General features: G+C 52.6%; 1 protein-coding gene across 1 annotated transcript in view; it reads right to left on the bottom strand.

Moving 5' to 3' along the window:
* GALNT16 (polypeptide N-acetylgalactosaminyltransferase 16) overlaps positions 1 to 20,816 on the bottom strand; it is a 92,689-nt gene that overhangs the window by 18,632 nt on the left and 53,241 nt on the right. Inside the window, exons 3-10 of the mRNA XM_082733993.1 lie at positions 15,051 to 15,208; positions 11,545 to 11,643; positions 10,652 to 10,719; positions 10,011 to 10,076; positions 7,536 to 7,657; positions 4,818 to 4,905; positions 3,113 to 3,197; positions 2,707 to 2,810 (exon numbers count right to left, since the gene is read on the bottom strand). Of these exons, the coding sequence (XP_082590119.1) occupies positions 2,707 to 2,810; positions 3,113 to 3,197; positions 4,818 to 4,905; positions 7,536 to 7,657; positions 10,011 to 10,076; positions 10,652 to 10,719; positions 11,545 to 11,643; positions 15,051 to 15,208 (790 nt within the window). The remainder of the gene's footprint in view (positions 1 to 2,706; positions 2,811 to 3,112; positions 3,198 to 4,817; positions 4,906 to 7,535; positions 7,658 to 10,010; positions 10,077 to 10,651; positions 10,720 to 11,544; positions 11,644 to 15,050; positions 15,209 to 20,816) is intronic.

The following is a 20,816-nucleotide window of genomic DNA, read 5'->3' on the forward strand; positions in this document are numbered from 1 at the left end:
ATGCAAGTAGACAAGAAAACGAGTGAAATGCGGTCTATCAGATGATACTAAGAGCAATGGAGACTGGATGAAGCAGGAAGAGCTGAAGAGAACCCCTGGGGCTGGGGTGGGCTACAGTTTTAATCTGATTGGCAAGTTCTCCATCCAAAGGGGACATCTGACCTAAGACCTGAAGGAGGTGAGGAAGCAAGTCATGTCGCTTTTATGGGAGAAGGATTTCAGGCAGAAGGACCAGCAAGGGCAAAGCTGTGGAGGCTGGAGTAGGCAGCAAGTTCCAGGGCCGAGAGGGGGCCTAGAGGAGGCAGCTCGGGGAGGAGTGAAGCCAGGTGAGAGAGGCAGGAGTTGTGGGCAGAGCTGGTGGAGTGCTGTGGGGGAAGGGCAGATGGCGTGAAGACTGCGGGCTTTGCTCTCAGCGATGGCACAGAGTCCCTGCAGGATCTTGAGCTGAGGACTGACATGATCAGACTACCTTTCAAAAGGCCCTCTAATGGGAATCCCAAGGTTTTCACGTTTGCCACCTCCACTTGCCTCTGGGGCTCTCTGAGGGAACACAGGACCGAGTCTCAGTTTGGGCTTCTTCCTTCCTTCAACAAAGGAATGAAATGAAAGGCCTGAACCCACCAGCAGCAGAGCCCTCCTGACTCAAAACTGCTCCCAGCAGCTGAACGTATGAGCACCAAGGCTAGCCTAAAAATTTCTTTGAATTTCTTCTAAGAAACAAAAACCTTCCCAGAACCACTCTGTGGTTCACCTTTCAAGTTTCCCAACCACTGAGCCCTTGCCTCAGGCTGAATCTGAAGTTAGCCATTTGATCATTTACTTGTTCCTCTGTCAATCACCAGCTGTAAAAAAAAGAAAAAAAAAAAAAAAAAGAAAGAGAAAAGACAAAAGAAAAAAGCTCCTGCATGCAGGAGAGACCATTAGTTTCTCAGTCCTCAGTGTCTGTACAAGAAACTCGCTTTGCCAAACCTCACTTCAGGCTGAGACTGAGGGCACACGGCGGTCACTTGGGCCCAGAACATGCGGAAGGAGGTTAGAAGGAAGGGTCAGTGCACTCCGGTTCCCAGAATTTACTTCTCCAAATGCCTGTATGCAAATGGTTTCCAAGAATAAGTTACAAAGGGGAGAACATTCCATGCCTCTTTCCACTCCAGTTGGTTTTGAGTTAAGATCAGACCTATGATAAACCCCCCTGCTGGGGAGTCTGGGTGGCTCCGCTGGTGAAGGGGTTAAGCATCTGCCTTCGGCTTGGGTCATGATCCCCAGGATCCTGGGATTGAGCTCTGTGTTGGGCTCCCTGCTCAGCGGGGAGCCTGCTTCTCCCTCTGCTCCCCACTTGTGCTCTCTCCCTATCTGTCACTATCCCTGTCTCTCTCAAATAAATAAATAAAATCTTAATTTAAAAAACAAACAAACAACAAAAGCCCCCCTGCTCATCTGTGTCCTGATCGAGGAGAGAGTAGAAGGAGCTGCTTCTCACCTCTCAGAAACACAGAATTTGCTCTGATCACCCCTCACAACACTGAAGTTGGGGGCACTACGCACACCCGTCAGATGTGGAGCTTCCTGACTGAAATCTGGAAGGCAGCATTCACCTCAGTTTTCCCACCTGTCAAACAGGTGAGATACTACTGGCCGTATTTACTTCGCAAGAAACTTGGTGAGGATGAACAAGGAAACAGAGGGCTCTGCGAAGAACAGGAGACCCCCCGGGTCACTCCCCATCCTTCACCCCACTCCTTGCCGAGTGGGCTGCATCACCCGCTTCCTTCCTGTGGGCTTGGCAGCGTCAGTTAGAGTGGGGACAGGGGAAAGGGAGGGTGGGGGTTTCTCTCCCTTGATACCCTCTGCCTGGGCTATGGGCTGGCTGCGGGTGCCCCAAGACCACAGCTCCTGTCAGGGGGCGCTCCCTCCTCATCTTCCAGACTGAGGGATGGCCACACCTCACAGCAGTCATCAGCCCAGCCCAGGGTCACACTGTCCCAGAGTTTTCCTATGTCTCGCCCACCCTGTGTGGACAGTCTCTTTATAAACCCCCTTATAGTACCCAAGTTGGCTGATCTGTTTATATCGGGCCTTTATCTAACAGAACCTTGCTGGTGACACTGGGAGCTCTCTGGGCTCTTTCCTTTCCTGCTGGAGCTTGAGGGCTCCCCTGGCCCCGGAAGTAATGATGATGGCCGCCAGCAGCGTGCCTTGTGTTTTAACCTATCTTCCAGTTGGCACTCATACCAGCCTCTTGAGGAAACCGAGGCTTCGGGAGGCTTTAACTTGCCCAGGGCCAGAGAGCTTGCAGGTGGGAGGGCCAGGATTTGCACCCAGGCCATCTGGCCCCATCCTTACATCTAACCATCAAACTTGGCTGCACCCCCCCACCCCCCCTGGCTTTTCTGGAAGAAAAATCAGCTGGGGGTTTAAGCTGCAGCCCCAGTTACAGTCTGTCTGCTCTTTCACACACATCTGGCTGTGGGACCACAGGCTCCCCCTGACCTTCTCAATATTTAGGAGCTGTGTGGCTCTGCACCAATTACTTAACCTCTCTGTGCCTCTGTTTCTTTATCAGTAAAATGGAGATATAACACATACCCCGAGGAGCTGTGAGATTAAACGAATGAATACATGTGTAGAACAGGGCCTTATGCATAGAATGTGTTCGAGCATGGTTATCTATTATTGTTGTGACTGTTAGTGTTACTTTCAACTTACCAAAATTCTCTCCCCCCCAGATATCCATCTGGGCATCATACTTTCCCAAGTGGTTAAACCAGGACTTGTCGATCACAAAGATTCCTCCAGCTATAACAGGAGTCCTGGGAGCAAGGAGAGGAAAGAGGCAACACATGAACTAGAGAGGCTGGAAGCCCTTCTAGATGGCCCCAGAACACCAGGTCATTTGCCCCAAAATCCCCTACTTGCAGAGTCACAGGGGCAGGACATCCAGCAGCTCCCTGGCCTCTGTCCTCTCTGTCCCTGGGCCCAGAACCGAGTCAGCACTTAGACAGTGTGCCCTCAGGAGCACCAGCAACTGAAATGTACCCCCCCCCCCCGCAGATTCCCATGCTCCTGGCCCAGGGAAGGAAGGGGTCTCTGCAGAGCCCACAGCAGCACTGACCTTATGGGCTTGGTGGGGTCAGTCCGGGCAATCTTCTGCTCAAGAGGGATCTGCTCCCACTTGAAATGCAGGCTCCAGTCAAATCCTAATGGACAGAGAGGGGTGAGGACAGAGCTCAGGCAGAGCTGCTGCCCCTTCATTCCACCAGCCCTTGGTCTCCCCTGATCAGAACCCAGTTCGCAGAGGACCCTGGGCAATTCATGCAATCATTCCTTCACTCAGAAGGAGACGGGTCCCTGACCTCATTGATTTACTGGGTAGGACAGAGGCTACAAAAAGGAAATCAATAAAGGAATAATCTGCCACAGGTGAAAAGTGCTGAAAAGAGAGGTACCTATGCTATTTTAGTAAGGGTAGTCAGGAAATGATCTCTTAAGAGATCACTTTTGACCTGAAAGTCTGATCCATGCAGGTATTTGGGGAAATGGAATTCCAGGCAAGGGGAACAGCAAGTGCAAAGGCCCTGAGGTGATTTCCCAAAGGAGAAACACCTGGCTCACTTCAGAACCCCACTCAACTCTAAGATCTAAGTAACAGCTGTTTCCATTTTTTGGAAGTCTGGGCCCCAAATAGGAAAACCACTCTGCCCACTAGCTCCTAGCAACAGATTGTCTAGTGCAGCCTGTCCAATAGAACTTTCTGCAATGATGGAAATGTTCTATATCTGCACTGACTGTCCAATATGGTAGGCACTACCCACATGGGGTTATTGAGCACTTGAAATGTGGCGAGTGCAACTCAGGAAGTGAATTTGAATTTTATTTAATTGTAATTGATTTAAATTTAAATAACCAAATATGGCTCTTATAGCAGCACAGCTATAAAGTCTAGACCAGAGCTGTCCGAAAGAATGCAAATGATGCAAGCCAGAAATGCAAACTACATATGTAATTGAAAATTTTTTAGGACACCTGGGTGGCTCAGGTTGCCTTCAGTTCTGGTCATGATCCCAGGGTCTTGGGATTGAGTCCCGTATTGGGCTCCCTGCTCAGTGGGAAGCCTGCTTTTCCCTCCCTCTGCCTGCCACTCCCCCTGCTTGTCTCTCTCTCTCTCTCTCTGTCAAATAAATAAATAAAATCTTAAAAAACTTTTTTCTAGCAGCCATATCAAAAAGAAAGAACGTATTAAATTAATTTGAATAATATATTTTAATGTAATATTTCCAAAAATGTTATCATTCCAACATGTAATCAATATAAAAAACTACTGATGAGATTTTTTACATTCTTTTGTAATAAGACTTTGAAACCTGGTGTGTATTTACACTTACAGCACATCTCAAGGCAGACCAGTCACATTTTAAGAGCTCAATAGCCAAATGTAGCTAATAGCTCTTCTATTCGACGGCCTGGGTCCAGGCCACCTCCAGGTGTATGTATTAGGAATTCACACAAGACACTGTCCTAGCATGTCCTTCTGACAGGACTGCAGGAATGGTCCCTGGGCTGACAGCATTTGGAAAGAACGTGTCAGTGTTTGTTCGGAGGGGAAGACACAAGACTAGCCTGGTTTTGTCGCTTATGGTTCCAGAGGGCTTTGTCCCCAATCCCAGAGCTTTCCACCATCCCTTTCCATTTTCTGGAGGTAAGGGGGTGGTGTGAGATGCTCTGGCACAGCTGGGTAGAAGAGCACCAAACCAAGGCTTTAGATCGCCCCCACCTGCCCCTTTCAAGCCTACAGCCCCTACTCTGGGAGATGGACCCACCTCCACGAAGATCTGCAGATGCAGCAAGGTAGGCAAAGTTATCCAGACTGATGACATCGATGATGGGGCTCACCACACGGGTGTGGTCCTAGGGGAGGAATGAGAGATGGTGTAAGGCCAGCGACTCTGTGAAGAAAGGCCCAGCTGCCTGCTCTGAGAAGTTCCCTCCCACCATGAGGCACTCAGCCCTTCCTGCAGGACTGGGCAGGATCTTGGGAGCTGTCCTGCAGCCCCACAGCCAGGCTCCTGGAAGGACCCACTGAAGTCCCATGGGCTCTCCCAGCCTCTTCCTCTCACATCATGCTGAGCCCTGCTGGGATCTCACCTCCTCAGGGAAGCCCTGCTGGATTGCTGCAGGCTGAGGATTTCTTCCTCTTTTAAGCTGCTCTCACAATTACAGACCAGACAATTCATGGGGCACTGAATCCTATGCTGCCTGAGGTGACTCTTCTGGTGCTGGTCTGAACTGCTGTTTTATTCATCGTTTGTACATGTTTCGGTTGAGTCTTCCCAACTGGACCACTAGCAGCTTGACGGCAGGGACTCTGTGGTCCCTGTGCAACCTGGCTGTCGTTCTCTCAAGCCACATCTGCTTCAAGGTCAGATTCACCACTCCCTTCATCCTCCTAGACACAAATCCACCTCCAAAGCATTGGGGAGTAATGTCAATTTTAGTAAAGATTTGGGATGTGCGGTAATGGTGTTGGGGGCTTGTGTGATACACCCCATGCAAAACTATCAGCTACCATCAGCCCTCTCTTCCCTCTCCCTCCACAGAGGGACCCAGCCTAGAGGCCCATCTCTCCCCAAACTGTGCTGACCTTCAAAATCCTCTTGTCTGCAATATGGAGGCCACCCAGCTCTGCCCCTCAGTTCACACACACCCTGTCTCAGGACCACAAAAGGCGGGGAGGAGGCGGAGCAGGGAGACCACCCATGGTTTCCTATAGAGCTCTGTGGGGGCCTTGCCTCTGCCTTTTCATAGAGTTTTTTGTTCCAAGGTGTAATTCACATTTTTATAGCAATTTCACTAGCTATAATTGACACGTGATGAAATTCACCAATTTAACGTGTGCAAATTCGGTGGCTTACAATACAGTCACAAGATTGTGCACCCATCATACCTAATTCCAGAACATTTTCATCACCCCAACAAGAAACCCTGTACCTGTTAGCGGTCACCTCCCCCATCCTCTCTCTCTCCAGCCCCTGACAACCACTCATCACCTTTCTATTTCTATGGCTTTGTTTCATTCTGGACATCGCACCTCAGTGGAATCATAAAACACAAGGCCTTTGGGGACCGTCTTCTTTCACGTAGGGAAGCGTTTTCATCCACATTGTAGCACGCATCACTATTTCATTCCTTTTTATGGCTGAGTAGTAGTTGTGTGGTTATATCCACACACATTTGGGCTGTTTCCACATTTTTAACTATTCTGAGAGATAGTGCCCTGAACACTCCAGGGTAAGTTATTGCGTGTAGAGGGTATATTTCCGTTTCTCTTGGGGGTGTGCCCCGCAGTGGAAGGGGTATCAGGTAATTTGGTGTTTAAACTTTTTTTTTTTTTAAGATTTTATTTATTTGACAGAGATCACATATGGGCAGAAAGAGGAAGCTGTAGGCTCCCCGCTGAACAGAGAGCCCGATGTGGGGCTTGATCCCAGAACCCTGGGATCATGACCTGAGCCAAAGGCAGAGGCTTTAACCCACTGAGCCACCCAGGTGCCCCTTGGTGTTTAAACTTTTGATGAGAGGAGCCTGGGTAGCTCAGTGAGTTAAGCCTCTGCCTTTGGCTCAGATCATGATCCCAGGGTCCTGAGATCAAGCTCTGCCTCGGGCTCTCTGCTCAGCAGGGAACCTGCTTCCCCCACCTCTTTGTGTGCTTCTCTGCCCACTTGTGATCTCTGTCTGTCAAATAAATAAATTTTTAAAAATCTTTAAACTTTTGATGAACTGCCGGGCTGTAATCTGGCTGCCTCAGATTACGTTCTCACCAGCAATGAGTGAAAGGGCTCCCACTTCTTCACATCCTCACCAGCCCTCGTTACTGTCCATCCTTTGGTCACGGCCATCCTGTAGGTCTCAAGTGGTATCTGACTGTGGTTTTGACTCGCATTTCCCTCAAGGCTTAACAATGTTGAGCATCTTTTCCTGTGCTTGTTGGCCATTTGTGTACTTGCCTTGAAGAAATGTCCATTCCAATCCTTTGCCCATTTTTGAGCTTGGTTGTCTTTTTATGGTTGACCCGTGATCACCTCATCCTTCCCTCCACCTATCTCACCCTCCTCCCCCTTCTAGTGAACTGCTGGCACGTGCTGGGGGCCCCTGTTCTCATCTCTTCTTGGCAACACCAGCCCCCCATTTTCCTCCTTCTCAAACTTTCCAGCCTTGACCCCAAGCTGTTCCCTGCCCCCGCACAGGACCCGTCTCCTCCAGGAGGAAAACCACCCCAACATTCCTAGTTGGAGCTTTACAGCTCACCCAAGTTCATGACCACATGAGTTCTCCCAACAGCTCCGTAAGACAAATATTACAATTACCCCCATTTTCGGAGGAGAAAGCTCACTAACATGACATCACTCTGGAGGAAGCAGAACATTTAGGCTTCTACTCTGCCTATCTATCAAGTCAATGACTGTTTACATGCCTTCATGCCAATAACATGGTGGGCACGTCCCAAGGGGCAGAGCTCCCCGAGGGACAGAGGGACTCACCTCCTTGACCCGCTGCAGCATGGGCTGCAGCCACTCGGTGTTCACTTCGCAGTGGCTGTCCAGAAAGGTGAGCACGGCAGCTGTGGCCACATCTGCCCCACGAACTCGGGACCGGATCAGCCCTGCCATGGGAGTGGACAGGGGTTGGTATGGGGACAGGGCCAATTTGTCTCCCCACCATCCCTGAAAAGGCTTAGGGCTCTGCACTTGTCAGGAGCCAAGGCTTCCTCTGAGTTACTGTGACTGAGCTTTACTTTGTATTTGACTATTTCCTCTGTCCCTCTCTTTTCTTGCATCCACTCATCAACTGTCATTACTCCAGGCTCATTCTCTGAGTGCCCTTCATGTGCCAGACCCTGTTCTGGGCTCTGGGGACACACTGGTAAATAGTCAGGCATTAGTGAATGGAAAGTGCAACGGAGGGTATTTTGGTACCCAAAGAAAACCAGAAACCAAAACCCTTTCCTCCCTGCCCCGCCCCCCACCGGGGGATCTCCAGGCCATCCCCTTCAGCTGCATCATCACGTGTGACCTGGTGAGAATCTTCTAGACTAAGACAGGCTGGAGTCAGTGTGTCAGCCCCTTCACGTACCTTAAGCATGTTCTTTAACTTCTCTGAGCTTCGGTCTTCTTAGATAAAAGACTCAGAGAAAAAATAACCCCCACCCGCCGGGGAGAGTGCCCCGAGTCTAGGAGGTCTCCACGGGCTAGATTCCGATCTGTTTCGGCCCCCACCCCAAACAATCTTGCTGATGGCTCGCCAACTGTCAAATATTGGCCTCACTTCTGGCAGCTTCCCGGTCAGGGCTGGGGACTCGACTGCCAGGGAGAGAGGAGGCCCAGCTGGTGCTAAGAGAGCAGCTGCTGGTGCCCCATGAGCCGTGGAGATGGAGGGGACTCTCTCTAAGAGCTCAGAATACAGTTGCTTCCTGGAGAGAGTTCCCTAGCCATGCCTCTGCCCTGTACTCGGCCTCCATCCATCTGACTATCCATTCATCTGTGCAAAAATCCATCTGTCCCATCCTTGCACTCCATCAGGCTAGCAAGGCAGCTAGCCTTAAGGTTTGCATTTGTGTTGGGAACACTGGAAACACTATATTCCTGGGCCTAAAGGTACCTACAACCCAATGCTTGGGAGAAATTACTCTCTGGCTTCTTCCATGCCACTGAGAAGGTCTCCTTGGTCTGACAGGTCTTTCTCAATTATGCCCCTTGCATCTCTCTCTCATACTCTCTCTCTCTCTCTCAAACCTGTAGTGGTTCCCTACTACCTGCCTTATCAAGTCTAAATGCCTGTCTCTGGCTTCCACAGTCTTCTGCCATCTACCCTCACCTCACCATTTCCCCTGCTGACCAGACCCAGATTCTCCCAGGGGAGGAGGAAGAGAGAGACGTTAAGTGTAGCCTCCCGCCTCGGGGTTGGAATTCTGGCTCCTCTACTCATCAGCCTGGGCAGATCATCCCGGGCAGAACCTCCTGAGGTCTCACTTCCCGAATCTGAGCAAAAGGGAACAACGGACTGTTAGGAGGAGGGACTGTGAGGATTTAGGCAGAGTGGATGCCTCCTATGGGCGAGCACTTGGGAGGAGGGCTGTTAGTATTACAGGGACACCTGGGCCTGACCAGCGCTCGTGCCTGCAGAGCCCTCAAGCCTGGACTGCCCTGCCTTGCTCCCTTCACCTGTTCTACCATGCCCTCACCCAGTCGAGGCCCTCTCCCCTATCACGCCCTGCTCCTGGGGTCTCTGATCTACTGCACATAATCATGGCCAACCTGTCCCTGAGGTGGGTCCTGACTCCTTGGCCTTATGATGTGTTCTCCAAGGGCAGGGGCCATGTTTTGTAGTTCTCTTGTGTCTCCTAGAGTGCCACATACAACACTAGGCCATGTGGCTGATGCCCCAAAACACCTCTAGATGGGAAGTGAGGCTACATATGCTTTATAATGCCCTCTGGGGACACCTGGGGGCCTTAGTGTCTGCCTTCTGCTCAGGTCATGATCCCAGGGTCCTAGGATTGAGCTACACATAGGGCTCCCTGCTCAGCAGGAAATCTGCTTCTCCCTTTCCCCCCCACCCCTCCCCCTGCTTGCGCACTCTCTCACTCTCTCTATCAAATAAATAAGATCTTAAAAAATAATAATAATGCCCTTTGGTTTTCTCAAAGCATTTCCATATAGGTTAGCTCATTTAATCCTTACAACAGCCACGCAAGACAGAAAGGGTTTATTATTAACTCCACTTCTCAGAAGAGACAACCCAGGCAGCCAGAAGTACAGCAACTTGCCCACAGTCATGCCATGGCCGGGGCTGACCCAGGCTAGCAGAAGGGTCTTTCCACAGCCCTTGGTCCTGGCCACAAGGAATGCAGAAGGAGCATGCTGGCTTAGTGGGACATGGTGCCAAAAGGGAATGGGGAGGTGCAGAGGTGTAGACCGAGATTGGTCTGCAGAGGCACCCAGGGTCCAAGAACTCACCTTCCCGCCGATCATTGCGCAGGCACTTGACCTTGGGGATCCTGGTCAGGAGCAGACAGTCTTCAGCTGAAGGTGAAGAGAAGGAAGCAAACTCATTCAGATATGGACGTCAGATCACAAGAGGTTTGGTCGCCCCTGGAACTGCCCAGAAGGTGTCTCACAGTAGGTCCAGGGAAAGGGCTGAAGATGGGGAGGTACGCAGGGGCATGGTCATCTCTATGGCCAAAGGATCCCCCTGTGCCCCACTCCCAGGCCAGACTGAGGACTCCTTATGGCATTGCCCCCAGGGGGCAGCAGAGAGCACCAGCAGGTCAGCAGGGAGCCCAGCCAACACCCCCACCCCAACCCCGCAGCCACACTGAAGGGACAAGCCTCAGAATAAGGCATTTGTAATAACAAAGGATGCTGCTGATGTTGCTTCTGTCTTTAAAAAGTGTCATTTCACTAGTGGCAAAACAACCCCACTCTTTCCCCTTCCTTGGCACCTGGGAACAGAGTCAGGGAAGGCACCTAGAAAAGACTAAAGATCCCGGGTAGTGGGCAGAGGTCCACCCGTGATATCCAGCCCGGCCCTGAGAGGGGCTCCATACTCTAGGCAACTGAGTGTGGAAGACTGCACATAACAGGAGGTAGAAGCTTACGATCTGAACTGAAGTCATCCACTAAGATGATCTCCTGGATCAGGCTGGCTGGAGTTCGGTTCAGGACGCTGGAGTGATGGGGATAGAGGAGCCTGGATTTAGGGTTCAACTTCCACTTACCTCTCCCTGCCCCAGGGCTCCCCCATCACCCAGTTCAGGGACCGGCACACTAGCCAAGAGCCAAACTCCTGGGCCCTGGTGAGAGGCTGAGGAGGGGTGTGCCCCTCGGGCTCTTCCGAGGACCTGCTGACCCTGGGACGGCCAGATGGTTTGTGGAAACGGCCCCAGCTGAGTCACCAGGACAGGACCTGTAGCTGCTTAATAAGCCCCAGCTAGGGCGGGGAGGGGGAGGGGTTGGCAGCCCCTAGCTGGGCCTGGGACGGCCCGCCTGCTTTCCTTCCCACCATCCTTCCTCTTCCTCTTCCTCCACTCACTGGGAAAGAAAACCCAAACTTCTTCAATCCCTGGAACAATCCAAATCCTATTCTCATTAAAGAAATGGGGTAAGCAGGAGTTAAACTTGACCACAGGGCCAAGTTAAGGAGGACACAGACCTCCCTCTGAATCCGTTGACTGGCACCTCCCAGGCTGGCATCTATCGTCCTGAGGCCTTCTGCGCCCATCCCTGACTCCCTTGGCTCCTGACCCTTGACTATCTGCCTCTGTCCTGCAGATCTGACCTTGTCCTTGCGCATTCCAATAATCCCAGCCATATTTCTGGGGTCTCTCTGACCCCGATTCACCAGCTCCAGCTTCTCAGAAGGACAGGATTCCCACACCCTCTGGCCGGGCGCCCTGTCTCCATGTCCCCGTCCCCCCACCCCCCTCCCCGCAGGGGCTTGGCAGAGCTTCCTGAGGCCTCACGAAATGAGGGTCCCCGAGATGGGGCTTACCTCTTCACGGTGCGCAGGAGGGTAGAGCGGGCCTCATTGTGGAATGTGATGATGACGCTGGTGGCCGGCAGGTCCGCAGAATAGGTTACAGACGGGCAACTGAGAATGGAGCACAGGGGTCAGAGGGCACCGTGAGGGCCTCCTCAGGGCAGGCTTGAGGCTTCTCTCTGTCCAGCCTGCTGCCCCCAGGAATACCTCTGTGGGACAGAGAAGGCAAACCTGAAGCCAGGCTGTGAGGCTGCCCTTCCCCGCCCACATTCCCCCGACTCAGCCCATCCAGCCTGGAGTCCTTGGAGGGAAGCCACAGGCCGAGGCAGCTTCCCAGGCCTGGTCATCTTTACCAAAGACCTTGCAGCCCCTGTCAATGAGCTGTTTAGAAGGGCCCTGACCTTCATGACTGTGTGGGCACCACTCCAGGCCTGGGGATGTAGCCCTGGGCCAGCAGCCGGATCTCCCCGCCTGCCAGAGAGAGACAAAATGGGGGAGACGGGGCGGGGGGGGACAGCCTCTGCTTTGTGTCTGGCATCCTGTAGCTTCTTTCTCTTCTCCTGGCTCACGACATTTGGAGGATCTGGAGAGGAATCGCCCCTCTCCTATCCTCCTGTGACTCCCTCCCTCTCGCTGCCCAGCAGGGACAGCTGGCTGGTGACCCCGGCCAGGGGCGCAGCCTCACTGCTCCAGGGGCCCGGACTCCTGGAGCACACAGAAGCCTCGAGAAGACCCTGAACAGTGCCTGCCAACCCCCGCGGCTCTGTGCTCCTCTTCTCCGTCTCACACCACATTTTTAGCCATTGGCTTCCCCCTCCTCAGGAAAGGGAATTAAAACAATCCATTCCTGCCAGCCTCCATCCCGGTCGCTTCCGCGGATGCTTTTGTGCGTGTTCCTGGGGCCGGCGGGAAGGCAGCTGGTTTTCATGACAATCTTCTTTATTACAATTGCTCTCCGACTATTCCAGCAGGGATGGTTTTTTCATTCCGGCATTCACGCCCTGACAGCAGCTTACAGCTGAATTCCCAGGCCCATTTCCTGCCCGGCAGAGCAGACGGGGTCAGTAAGGCAGGAGTCCCACCAGCCCGGGACCCCCATGGGAGGAATCCTGTGAGGCTTTGGTGTAGGGAGTAGGGGGGTGAGGTGGAGGGGTAGGGAAATTCACCTCTGCCCCCTGAGAAGCCAGGCTTCCTAAGTGCATCCTCTCAGAGGTGTGTAGACTGCGGGGCCGGGGGGGGGGGGCACCTGCTGAGATGGGGAGAAGCAGCCACCTCTGGCCTTCCGGGCCCCCCAACACTGACCTCTAGGGACAGTGACTATGAACCCCAACCCTCTGGTGCCCAGGAAGGAGAGGATCTGGATAGTGATGCCCATTCTTCACCTAAAAGGGGCCAACCTACCCGTACCCCATCTGGAGAGTTGACTTGACGTCCTCCCGACCGGCCTCCTCTAACTCTCCCCCGCTCTGCATTTCTCTGGGATTTACAACTGTGATGATGGGAATTTATCCTGGTCCCAGGAACCAAGAGCCTCTGAAGAGGTTGGCCCCAGGCCTGTGTTTCAAGTTTGGGGCTGATAGGGTTTTTTCTTTGTGATGCAAGGAGGTCTGTCTTGCCTGGTCTCTCTGTTCCCCTTGAGGGGGGCTCCCTAGACTGAGGGCTGGACTAGGAACTAGCCTGACCATTTAGAGACCAGCAGAAGCTGCAGTCTGGAGGGAGAAGAGCAAGGCTCACCCCAGCACCTGAGAGCCCTTACCTCTGTCCGTTGCTCCTCCTACACACGCATGCGCGGGCACCCGCACCCCCACCCCACCCCATCCACCTCAGGCTTCTGGGAGGGCTGGCAGCCACACGGGAGCAGGAAGGGAGGCTGGCCTCAACACCCCTGCTTTGGATTCGAAGAGTCTCATTTTAAAACGCGTGTCATCCCAAGAGGGATTCCTCCTTTAAGTTCTTCAGTGAACACCTGAGAAGGTATGAGGGGGGCTTCGTGGGAGGGAGGGCAGAGGTGATCCAGGCTAACCCTGTATCCGTTCAAAGATTTGGGTCCGTAGAATCTCCAGGCCTTGGGGTCAAGGTTTGCCATGGCCAGGGTTGCCAGGAAAAGTCCTCAAGTAGGGCTGTGTGGACATAGTCTTGTAGGTCCCACAGTGCAGGTGGACTCTGCACCAGGACTGACTGAGAAAGAACTGAGATCTGAGCTGGCCATTGGACCTGGGCGGGGGGTGAGTCTTTCTGAGTGGCAGGATAATTGTCGTACTTGGTAGCATGAGTTTCTGGAGGCTGGCAGTGCTGATGTCAGGACAGTTAGGACAGTCTGGGGCTCCCCCAACTCCATGTCCATCTCACCCTGAAGGCTGCCCGGTTCATTGGATTTCAAGCTGCCTTCCAAGGTGCTAGAAGCATGTCCTCTTCTCTTATCTCTCACACCCCTTTTGTGCTGCGGAGGACCCGCTTCAGAAGGAAAATCAACCTTGCCCTGCATCATCCCCACCTACCCTTAGACCAGGACCACCAGCCTGGTGCTAGGTACACAGCTGAGTCCCACACAGCCCTCGTTGGTCACTCAATACTGCAGGCACGTGGCTGAGTCTGCTTCAACAACCCTGTGTGCACAGAGCACAGAGGAAGCCTCCAAACCAGCCTGGGTTGGCAAGGAACCTTCCCCAGACGAGAGGTCACTGAGAAGAATTATGAAAATGCAAGTGGGGGGTGGGGTTTGGGCAGGGGAAACTGTGTGCGTAGATGAGGGGAGGGACAGGAAAGTAGAAGACTGTGGGAGTATCGAGTCCTAGGTGAAAAGGAGCAGTGGCTCAGGGCCAGGAGAGGTGGCTTATGCTTCAGGGTAAGGACTTCAGACTGTTTCCAGAGGTGAGGGTAGGAAGAGGGCACTGGAGATGGTGACTATGATCTAGACAGGACACATCACGGGCCTGAACCAAGGAGGGGGCGTGGATGGCTTGCCCAAAGTTGGTCACTCACACCAAGTGGAGTCAGAGTGGGGATCATTGTGGAAGGTGTCCCTTGGTCCTGCTTTGGGGCCTCTCCCACCTACCACACTGGGAGAACCAAGAGCAAGGCTGGGAAGCGTTTCTGGGAATTGCTGAGGAAATGGGGGCCACAGGGCAGGAAGAGGAGAAGGACAGGGATTCTGATGCCCAGAATCCCTTGCACAGTGTGGGCAGGGTCGGTGGCCCCTCTTCACCTCAGGCATCATCGGCAGGCCCACCCACCGCTCCGACCTCCCTGTTGTCCCGTGGCAGCTCACGCTCCCTGGGACTCCAGACTGAGGTGCTGAGGGGCCTTACCGGCGCCCACCGAGTCTCCTTGGCCATCTCAGGCCCTCTGGAAGTCAGTGAAACAGAGGAGACAAGAGAATAACTGAGAGTGAGGGTTTGAGGGTCTTGACAACCAGACAGAGCCTGAGGAAATCTTTCTCATTTCCTCAGTCCATGTGAGGAACGGAAGTGAGCTCATAGGTGCTGGCCCTTCCCTCCAGGGCACAAGAGAGGCTGTACCTGTAATGGCGGGTGTCCCGGATGGCTCGGTCCGGGCTCAGCTTGTCACTCTCCAGCTGGTTGAAGGCATGTTGCCTGTAAGGGTCCTCTCCGGGCTTCAGCTGCTTGGCTGCCAGGTACGCCTTCTCATCGAAGCCTCTGGAAGGTGTTCCTGTCACCTGAAACAAAGGTCAGCATCAGAGGGGTGAGAGGCAGGAGGATAAAGCGGCCACTGTGTGGGGCCAGCAGCGTTACCTCATTTGTACCTTATCCCAACTCTGTGAGCAGGAGACGGTTATTTCCCCCCCTTGTACAGATAGGGAAACTGAGGCTCAAGAAGTTAAAAACAGTATCCCCACGTGTACAGGGAGCATATGGAAATTCTCTGTACTTCCTGTTCTGTTTTATGCCCCTAAAACTGCTCTAAAAACATTAAGTCTATTTTTTTTAAAGCCCAAGGTCAGAGCTAATAAGTCATAAGTTCTGGATTCATACCGGTTGTTCCGACCCTGAAGGTCAGTCTCTTGAACAGTGGTCTTTGTTGGATTTGGAGAAGGTGACCCCCAATATGAAGTGTCCTGAGGGGACCACCAGCCAAGCTGTTGGTCGCCAAGCAACATACAGCATCCTAGGGATGAACTTGGGCCTGACACCAGACTGGGCATGCAGCGCGACACCAAGAGTGTAGATGAACTGCTGTGTTTAGAGTTTAGAGTTTAGAGAGCTACCTGTGAGGACACACAGGCCCCTCGTGGCTCGTGCTAGAGCTGTCAGAACACGAACGCAGTCAGTGATGTCTCTTCTCGGGGATGGTGCTTGCTGCTGACCTCGCCCCATGTCAGAGCAGCTGGCTCACTGCTGCTAAGTGCCAGGGAGTGAGGGATGACATTGGCCATGGCCCAGCCCCTCTTCTCTTAGCCACACCCCACTCTGTGCTCCCAAAGTCCCCCCATGAAAGACCCTGGGGAAGGACACATCTGAGATGAATGGAGAGACAGATGGATCTTGACATCTCATTATTTGAACCAAACTCTGGGCTAGATGTTCCCCCAGAGTGCCTCGAAATAGCATCAACAGTGAGCATATCCACTGCAACCCTTCCACCTGCCCGGCAGCCCAGGCTGGACCTGTGGGCCCCCAGAGACAGCAGGAAGGTAGGTGAGGACTGTTCAGACCCAGAACTCTGCATGAGGACCCCATCACAGGCCTCGCCCCAGAGTGATGGTCCCTGGAAGGCAGCCAGACCTGGGGAAAGGAGACCGAGGTGCTGGGTGATACTGGGGGACATCCACAGCAGCCCAGGGCCTCCATGAAAGCCTACCCCGGGCCTCACCAGACCAGAAGGCAGAAGGCTCCAGGGGGCTAGTAGCTCCTTCAAGGATGCCCGTCTGTTGAGTTCTGGCCTCCAGGGGCATCCTGTGCTAGGAGCCAGCCCCTGAGCTCCTCGGGTCGGAGCTGGTGAGAGGGCTTTCCTTGCGTCCACCAGGCCCAACCCCATGCTAGAGACAGGTGCTCAGGACAGTGATCACCTCTGTGGTGGCCATGCTGTGACTGATACTTGGAGTTGGTACCACGCCAAGGGCTGGACAGATGTGGCACAGCCCCCATGGGCTGGAAATCCATTTCAGGAAAGACAGAAGGAAGGGAGGAAGGAGGGAGGGAGAAGGAGAGGAAGTCTGTTTTGACCAGAACCTTGGATTGCTAGAAGGACTCAAGCTGTCCAACTTTGAGAGTGAGTATGAGAGGTCCTCTGGGTCCTCTGGGTCCTTCCCACCTGGGAGAAGGATGGATGCTAACTCTGCCCCCACAATTCCTCCCAGCCCAGGTCAGAGAAATGGAAAGCAGCCTCCAGTTGATGTCCTAGGTAAAATAAAAGAAAAACTGCAGAAGCTCCCAAACAGAGAATATGCCACTGAATTATCCTGCGAGGCAACTGTGGGAAATAACTGTGCTTGCTTATTTAGGACTTCTGGCCACACTGCGGGCTCAGGAAGCCTCTGAGTCCTCATCCCACACTCACCCATCACCCAAGAAACATGGATTGAGAGCTGTGCATCTACCACCAGGCCTTGGGACACCCCTCAGCAAGTTCCAAGGCCTATCTGGTCATTCATTCATTTGTTTAAGAATGCTTGAATTCAGGGCGCCTGGGTGGTTCAGTGGGTTAAGTGTCTGCCTTCGGCTCAGGTCATGATCTCAGGGTCCTGGGATCGAGCCCTGCATCAGGCTCTCTGCTCAGCAGGGAGACTGCTTCCCCCTCTCTCTCCACCTACCTCTTTGCCTACTTGTGATCTCTGTCTGTCAAATAAATAAATAAAATCTTAAAAAAAAAAAAAAAAAAAAGAATGCTTGAATTCTTTCCCATCCCAGCCTGCTGCCTTCCTGAGCCTCAAGGCCTCAGGTGAAGCTTCCTCAGGGCTATACAGAATATTGTGGAAGACAGAGGGCTGGGCCAAGGTGCACCAGAGAAGTTCCCTCCAGGGCCTCCAGACTGTGCTAGACATCCTCAAAGATGCTGTTCAGAAGCATCTTCTGCTCCCTTCTGCAGACGCATAGCCTGGGTGACGCTCCAATGGTCCTCCAAGGTCAGACCCTTCACCTATGAGCTGCCTTCTTCATGTGTGAAGAAGGATGCTGGGGAGACACAGTCCCTTCCCCCTCCCAGAGGTCTTAGCCTTGCTTTCACATTGACCCACATCTCTGGAGCCTGCAGCTGAAACCCCAGCCGGCCCCAAGTCAGCCAAGTGGAGGGGACACGGAGGAAGGACTGTAACTTCCTGTCTCCCTGGAGCCTCCCTGGCCTCTCCTTGAAGGGACCCAGAGCTCTTCTACCTGTTCACAAGCCCACACTGCAGCTCATTTTCTCCCAACTCTTGAACGCTCCTTGCCCTTTGGCCCTGTTCTTTGATCTTGAGACTTTCAGGACTTTGACTCTCCCCTGGGTTCTGCAAACTCAACATCTCAAAACAAATTCGGCACTGAAGACCAAAGCTGCTGCTTCTCCTGCATTGCCTGTTGCAGAGGTGGGAAGTCCCAGCCTCCTGGTCCTCCCAGGAACACACACAAGGGTCACCTGTGATGCCCTCCCTGATGCTCCATAGCCGGACCGAGACCACTGCCTTGTGTATCCACAGCAGTGTCCTATGGGCTCACCACTGGTGCTGAATCAACAAATATTTCCTCCAAGTCTAGTACGTGCAGACACCGTGCAAGAGGCTGGGAAGATGGAAATAAACAAAAGCACTACAGACCCCAGAAATCTGGGACCCTGGATCACCCCTCACAGCTCCCCCGTCCCATGCTGGACATGGCCACGCAAGATCAGGAAGAAACCCTCACCCTCAACCTCAGATCATGGGTAGCTGCAGAAGTGGCCATGGAAGCCGGTCCCACCCGAACTCTAGCTGGAACAGGAGTCCAGGGATGGGGCATGTGCCACACACTGGGGATCAGGGAATGCTATTCCCCTTCTCCCCAGTTTTCCCACTCATACTGCTTACTAAGCAGGCTGGCTAGGGGTCAATGCATCTTTTGGCTCTAGGCTGCGGGACTGTGAGGAGCTATATAGGGATCAACCTGGGAGACCCGAGATCCTGGGCTTGGAGCCAGGTGGAGTCATTCTATGGGACTTGTCCTGCTGCCCTTTCTGGAGGGGATGAGGGTGCTTAGAGCTGCTTGTGGAATTCACAGACATCTGTGCTTTTCTGCTCTTTCTTGTTTACTAGATGGTAAAAAAGAGCTCCCAGCGCCCAGCATATAGTAGGTACTGAACGGATGTTTGCAGAATAAAGGAATGAATGAGAGAGAATGAATGAATACCTAAATAATGTCCCTGCTCTTACCTATACTTACCTATAATCAACAATAAACTTACCTATAATCAACAGGGGAGAAAACCACAGTGAACAAAAAGGAATCCTCTGACAGGTCACATGATCTTCAGGGGCTTCCCCTCTCCCTCTCCCTCCGCACAGGCCCCGGCAGAGCTCACAGTGGCCCAGGACACTATGAGCGGGGGCCCAGTTCCCTCAGGGGCTCGGGTTCTGGTGTTGTTCCCTCCCTGGCTCTGGTTGGCCACACCAGCCTCCTTATGCTCCTTGAGCCTGCTGGCTCCCTTCCCCTCAACCCTTCTGTTCTTCTCTTTTCTAGAGGATCTTCCAGATGTCTGCACGGCTCCCTCCTTCACCCCACTGCAAGGCTCTGCTCAAATCTCACTTCTCCTGTGAGCCTTCCCTAGCCGCCCCCCTACCTGTAACACTATGACCCAAGCCCCGCATTCCCTATCCTACTGCCTTGTTCTCAATTTCCTTCTAGCACTGGCTGTCATCTGATGTTCTAGGTATATTTTGCTTAGTTATTTTGTCTTTCTGACTGCTTCTCCCCACAAGAATATGAGAGTCGCCAGGGCAGGGATCATCTGTTTTATTTAATGCTGGATCCCAAAACCTGGAACAGTGCCTGTTGGTAGGATTCTAAATCAATGGTTAATGAATACGTGAGCAATTAACGGTCATGACCCTACTCGTCCCCTTGTGCACTTGGCTAACACATTCCTTGGAATGGACGTGGACCAAGTTGGTGGCAGGGTAGTTTCTGCTTGCCTTGGGGATCTCCTTCCCACTCCTGTCTCCTGGCAGGACTGTTAATCACTGTCCTCCTGTCCCATCTGGACCACCACAACCACGGTGGGCACAAGGCCCAGGCGAGGCTGATTTCTTATAGAGTCTGGTAAAGCAATCGTCCTTTGACTCAGCCTGGGCCAATCGGAATCCACGCTGAGACTGAGCTATAAGATGAGCTCATTTTGTCATCACTGCTAAACATGGAAGGCAAGTCCTCTTATCTATTACATAGAGAAATTTTGCCTGGAGAATGAAGCCAAGAAGAAACAATCAGAGACAAGAGACAGGAAGAAAGAGCTATAGTGATATTACTTAGGATTCCCTGGGGCTGTTATATCGGATCCCAGTTCATCTTGGGGTTTTGTGGGTTTTTTTGTATATGTTTATATCTATCTGCCTATTACCTTCCTACCTACCTACCTGTCTACCTGCTACCTCTCTGTTCCATCTTTTTTTTTTTTTTTTGCTGAAACTAGTTTGAGTTGACTATCTTCTCTAATAACCAAAAATACAGAGATGTCAGTCCTTCAGTTGCTGCAATGAATAGAAAACCATTCTCCAAAAGTATGAAACAAGGGCACCTACGTGGCTCAATCGATTAAGAATCTGCCTTCCGCTCAGGTCATGATCCCAGGGTCCTGGGGTTGAGCTCTAATTTGGCCTCCCCGCTCAGTGGGGAGTCTGCTTCTCCCTCTCCCTCTCCTGCTCCCCCAGTTTGTGCTCTCAACCAAGCACATACACACTCTATCTCTCAAATAAATAAATAAATAAATATTTTTTTTAAGTAAGAAACAAAATAAAAAACCAGCACCTCTGGGTGGCTCAGTGGGTTAAGCCTCTGCCTTTAGCTCAGGTCATGATCTCAGGGTCCTGGGATCCAGCCCCACATTGGGCTCTCTGCTCAGCAGGGAGCCTGCTTCCCTCTCTCTCTCTGCCTGCCTCTCTGCCTACTTGTGACCTCTCTCTATCAAATAAAAAAAATAGAATAAAATCTTTTTTAAAAAATCAAAAAACAGAACAAAAAAATGAGCCATCGATGGCAATGACACAGTTTGGTGGCAGCCATCCATTCTAGGACACCAGGATGATCCCTAGCATCCAGCCCAGCGACTTGAGCCTCCAGTCCGGTGAGGCATTCCCTGCCTTCCCCAGCACGAAGGGCTGT

This window comes from Mustela nivalis (assembly GCF_964662115.1).
Source record: "Mustela nivalis genome assembly, chromosome: 6".
Taxonomy (NCBI): Eukaryota; Metazoa; Chordata; class Mammalia; order Carnivora; family Mustelidae; genus Mustela; species Mustela nivalis.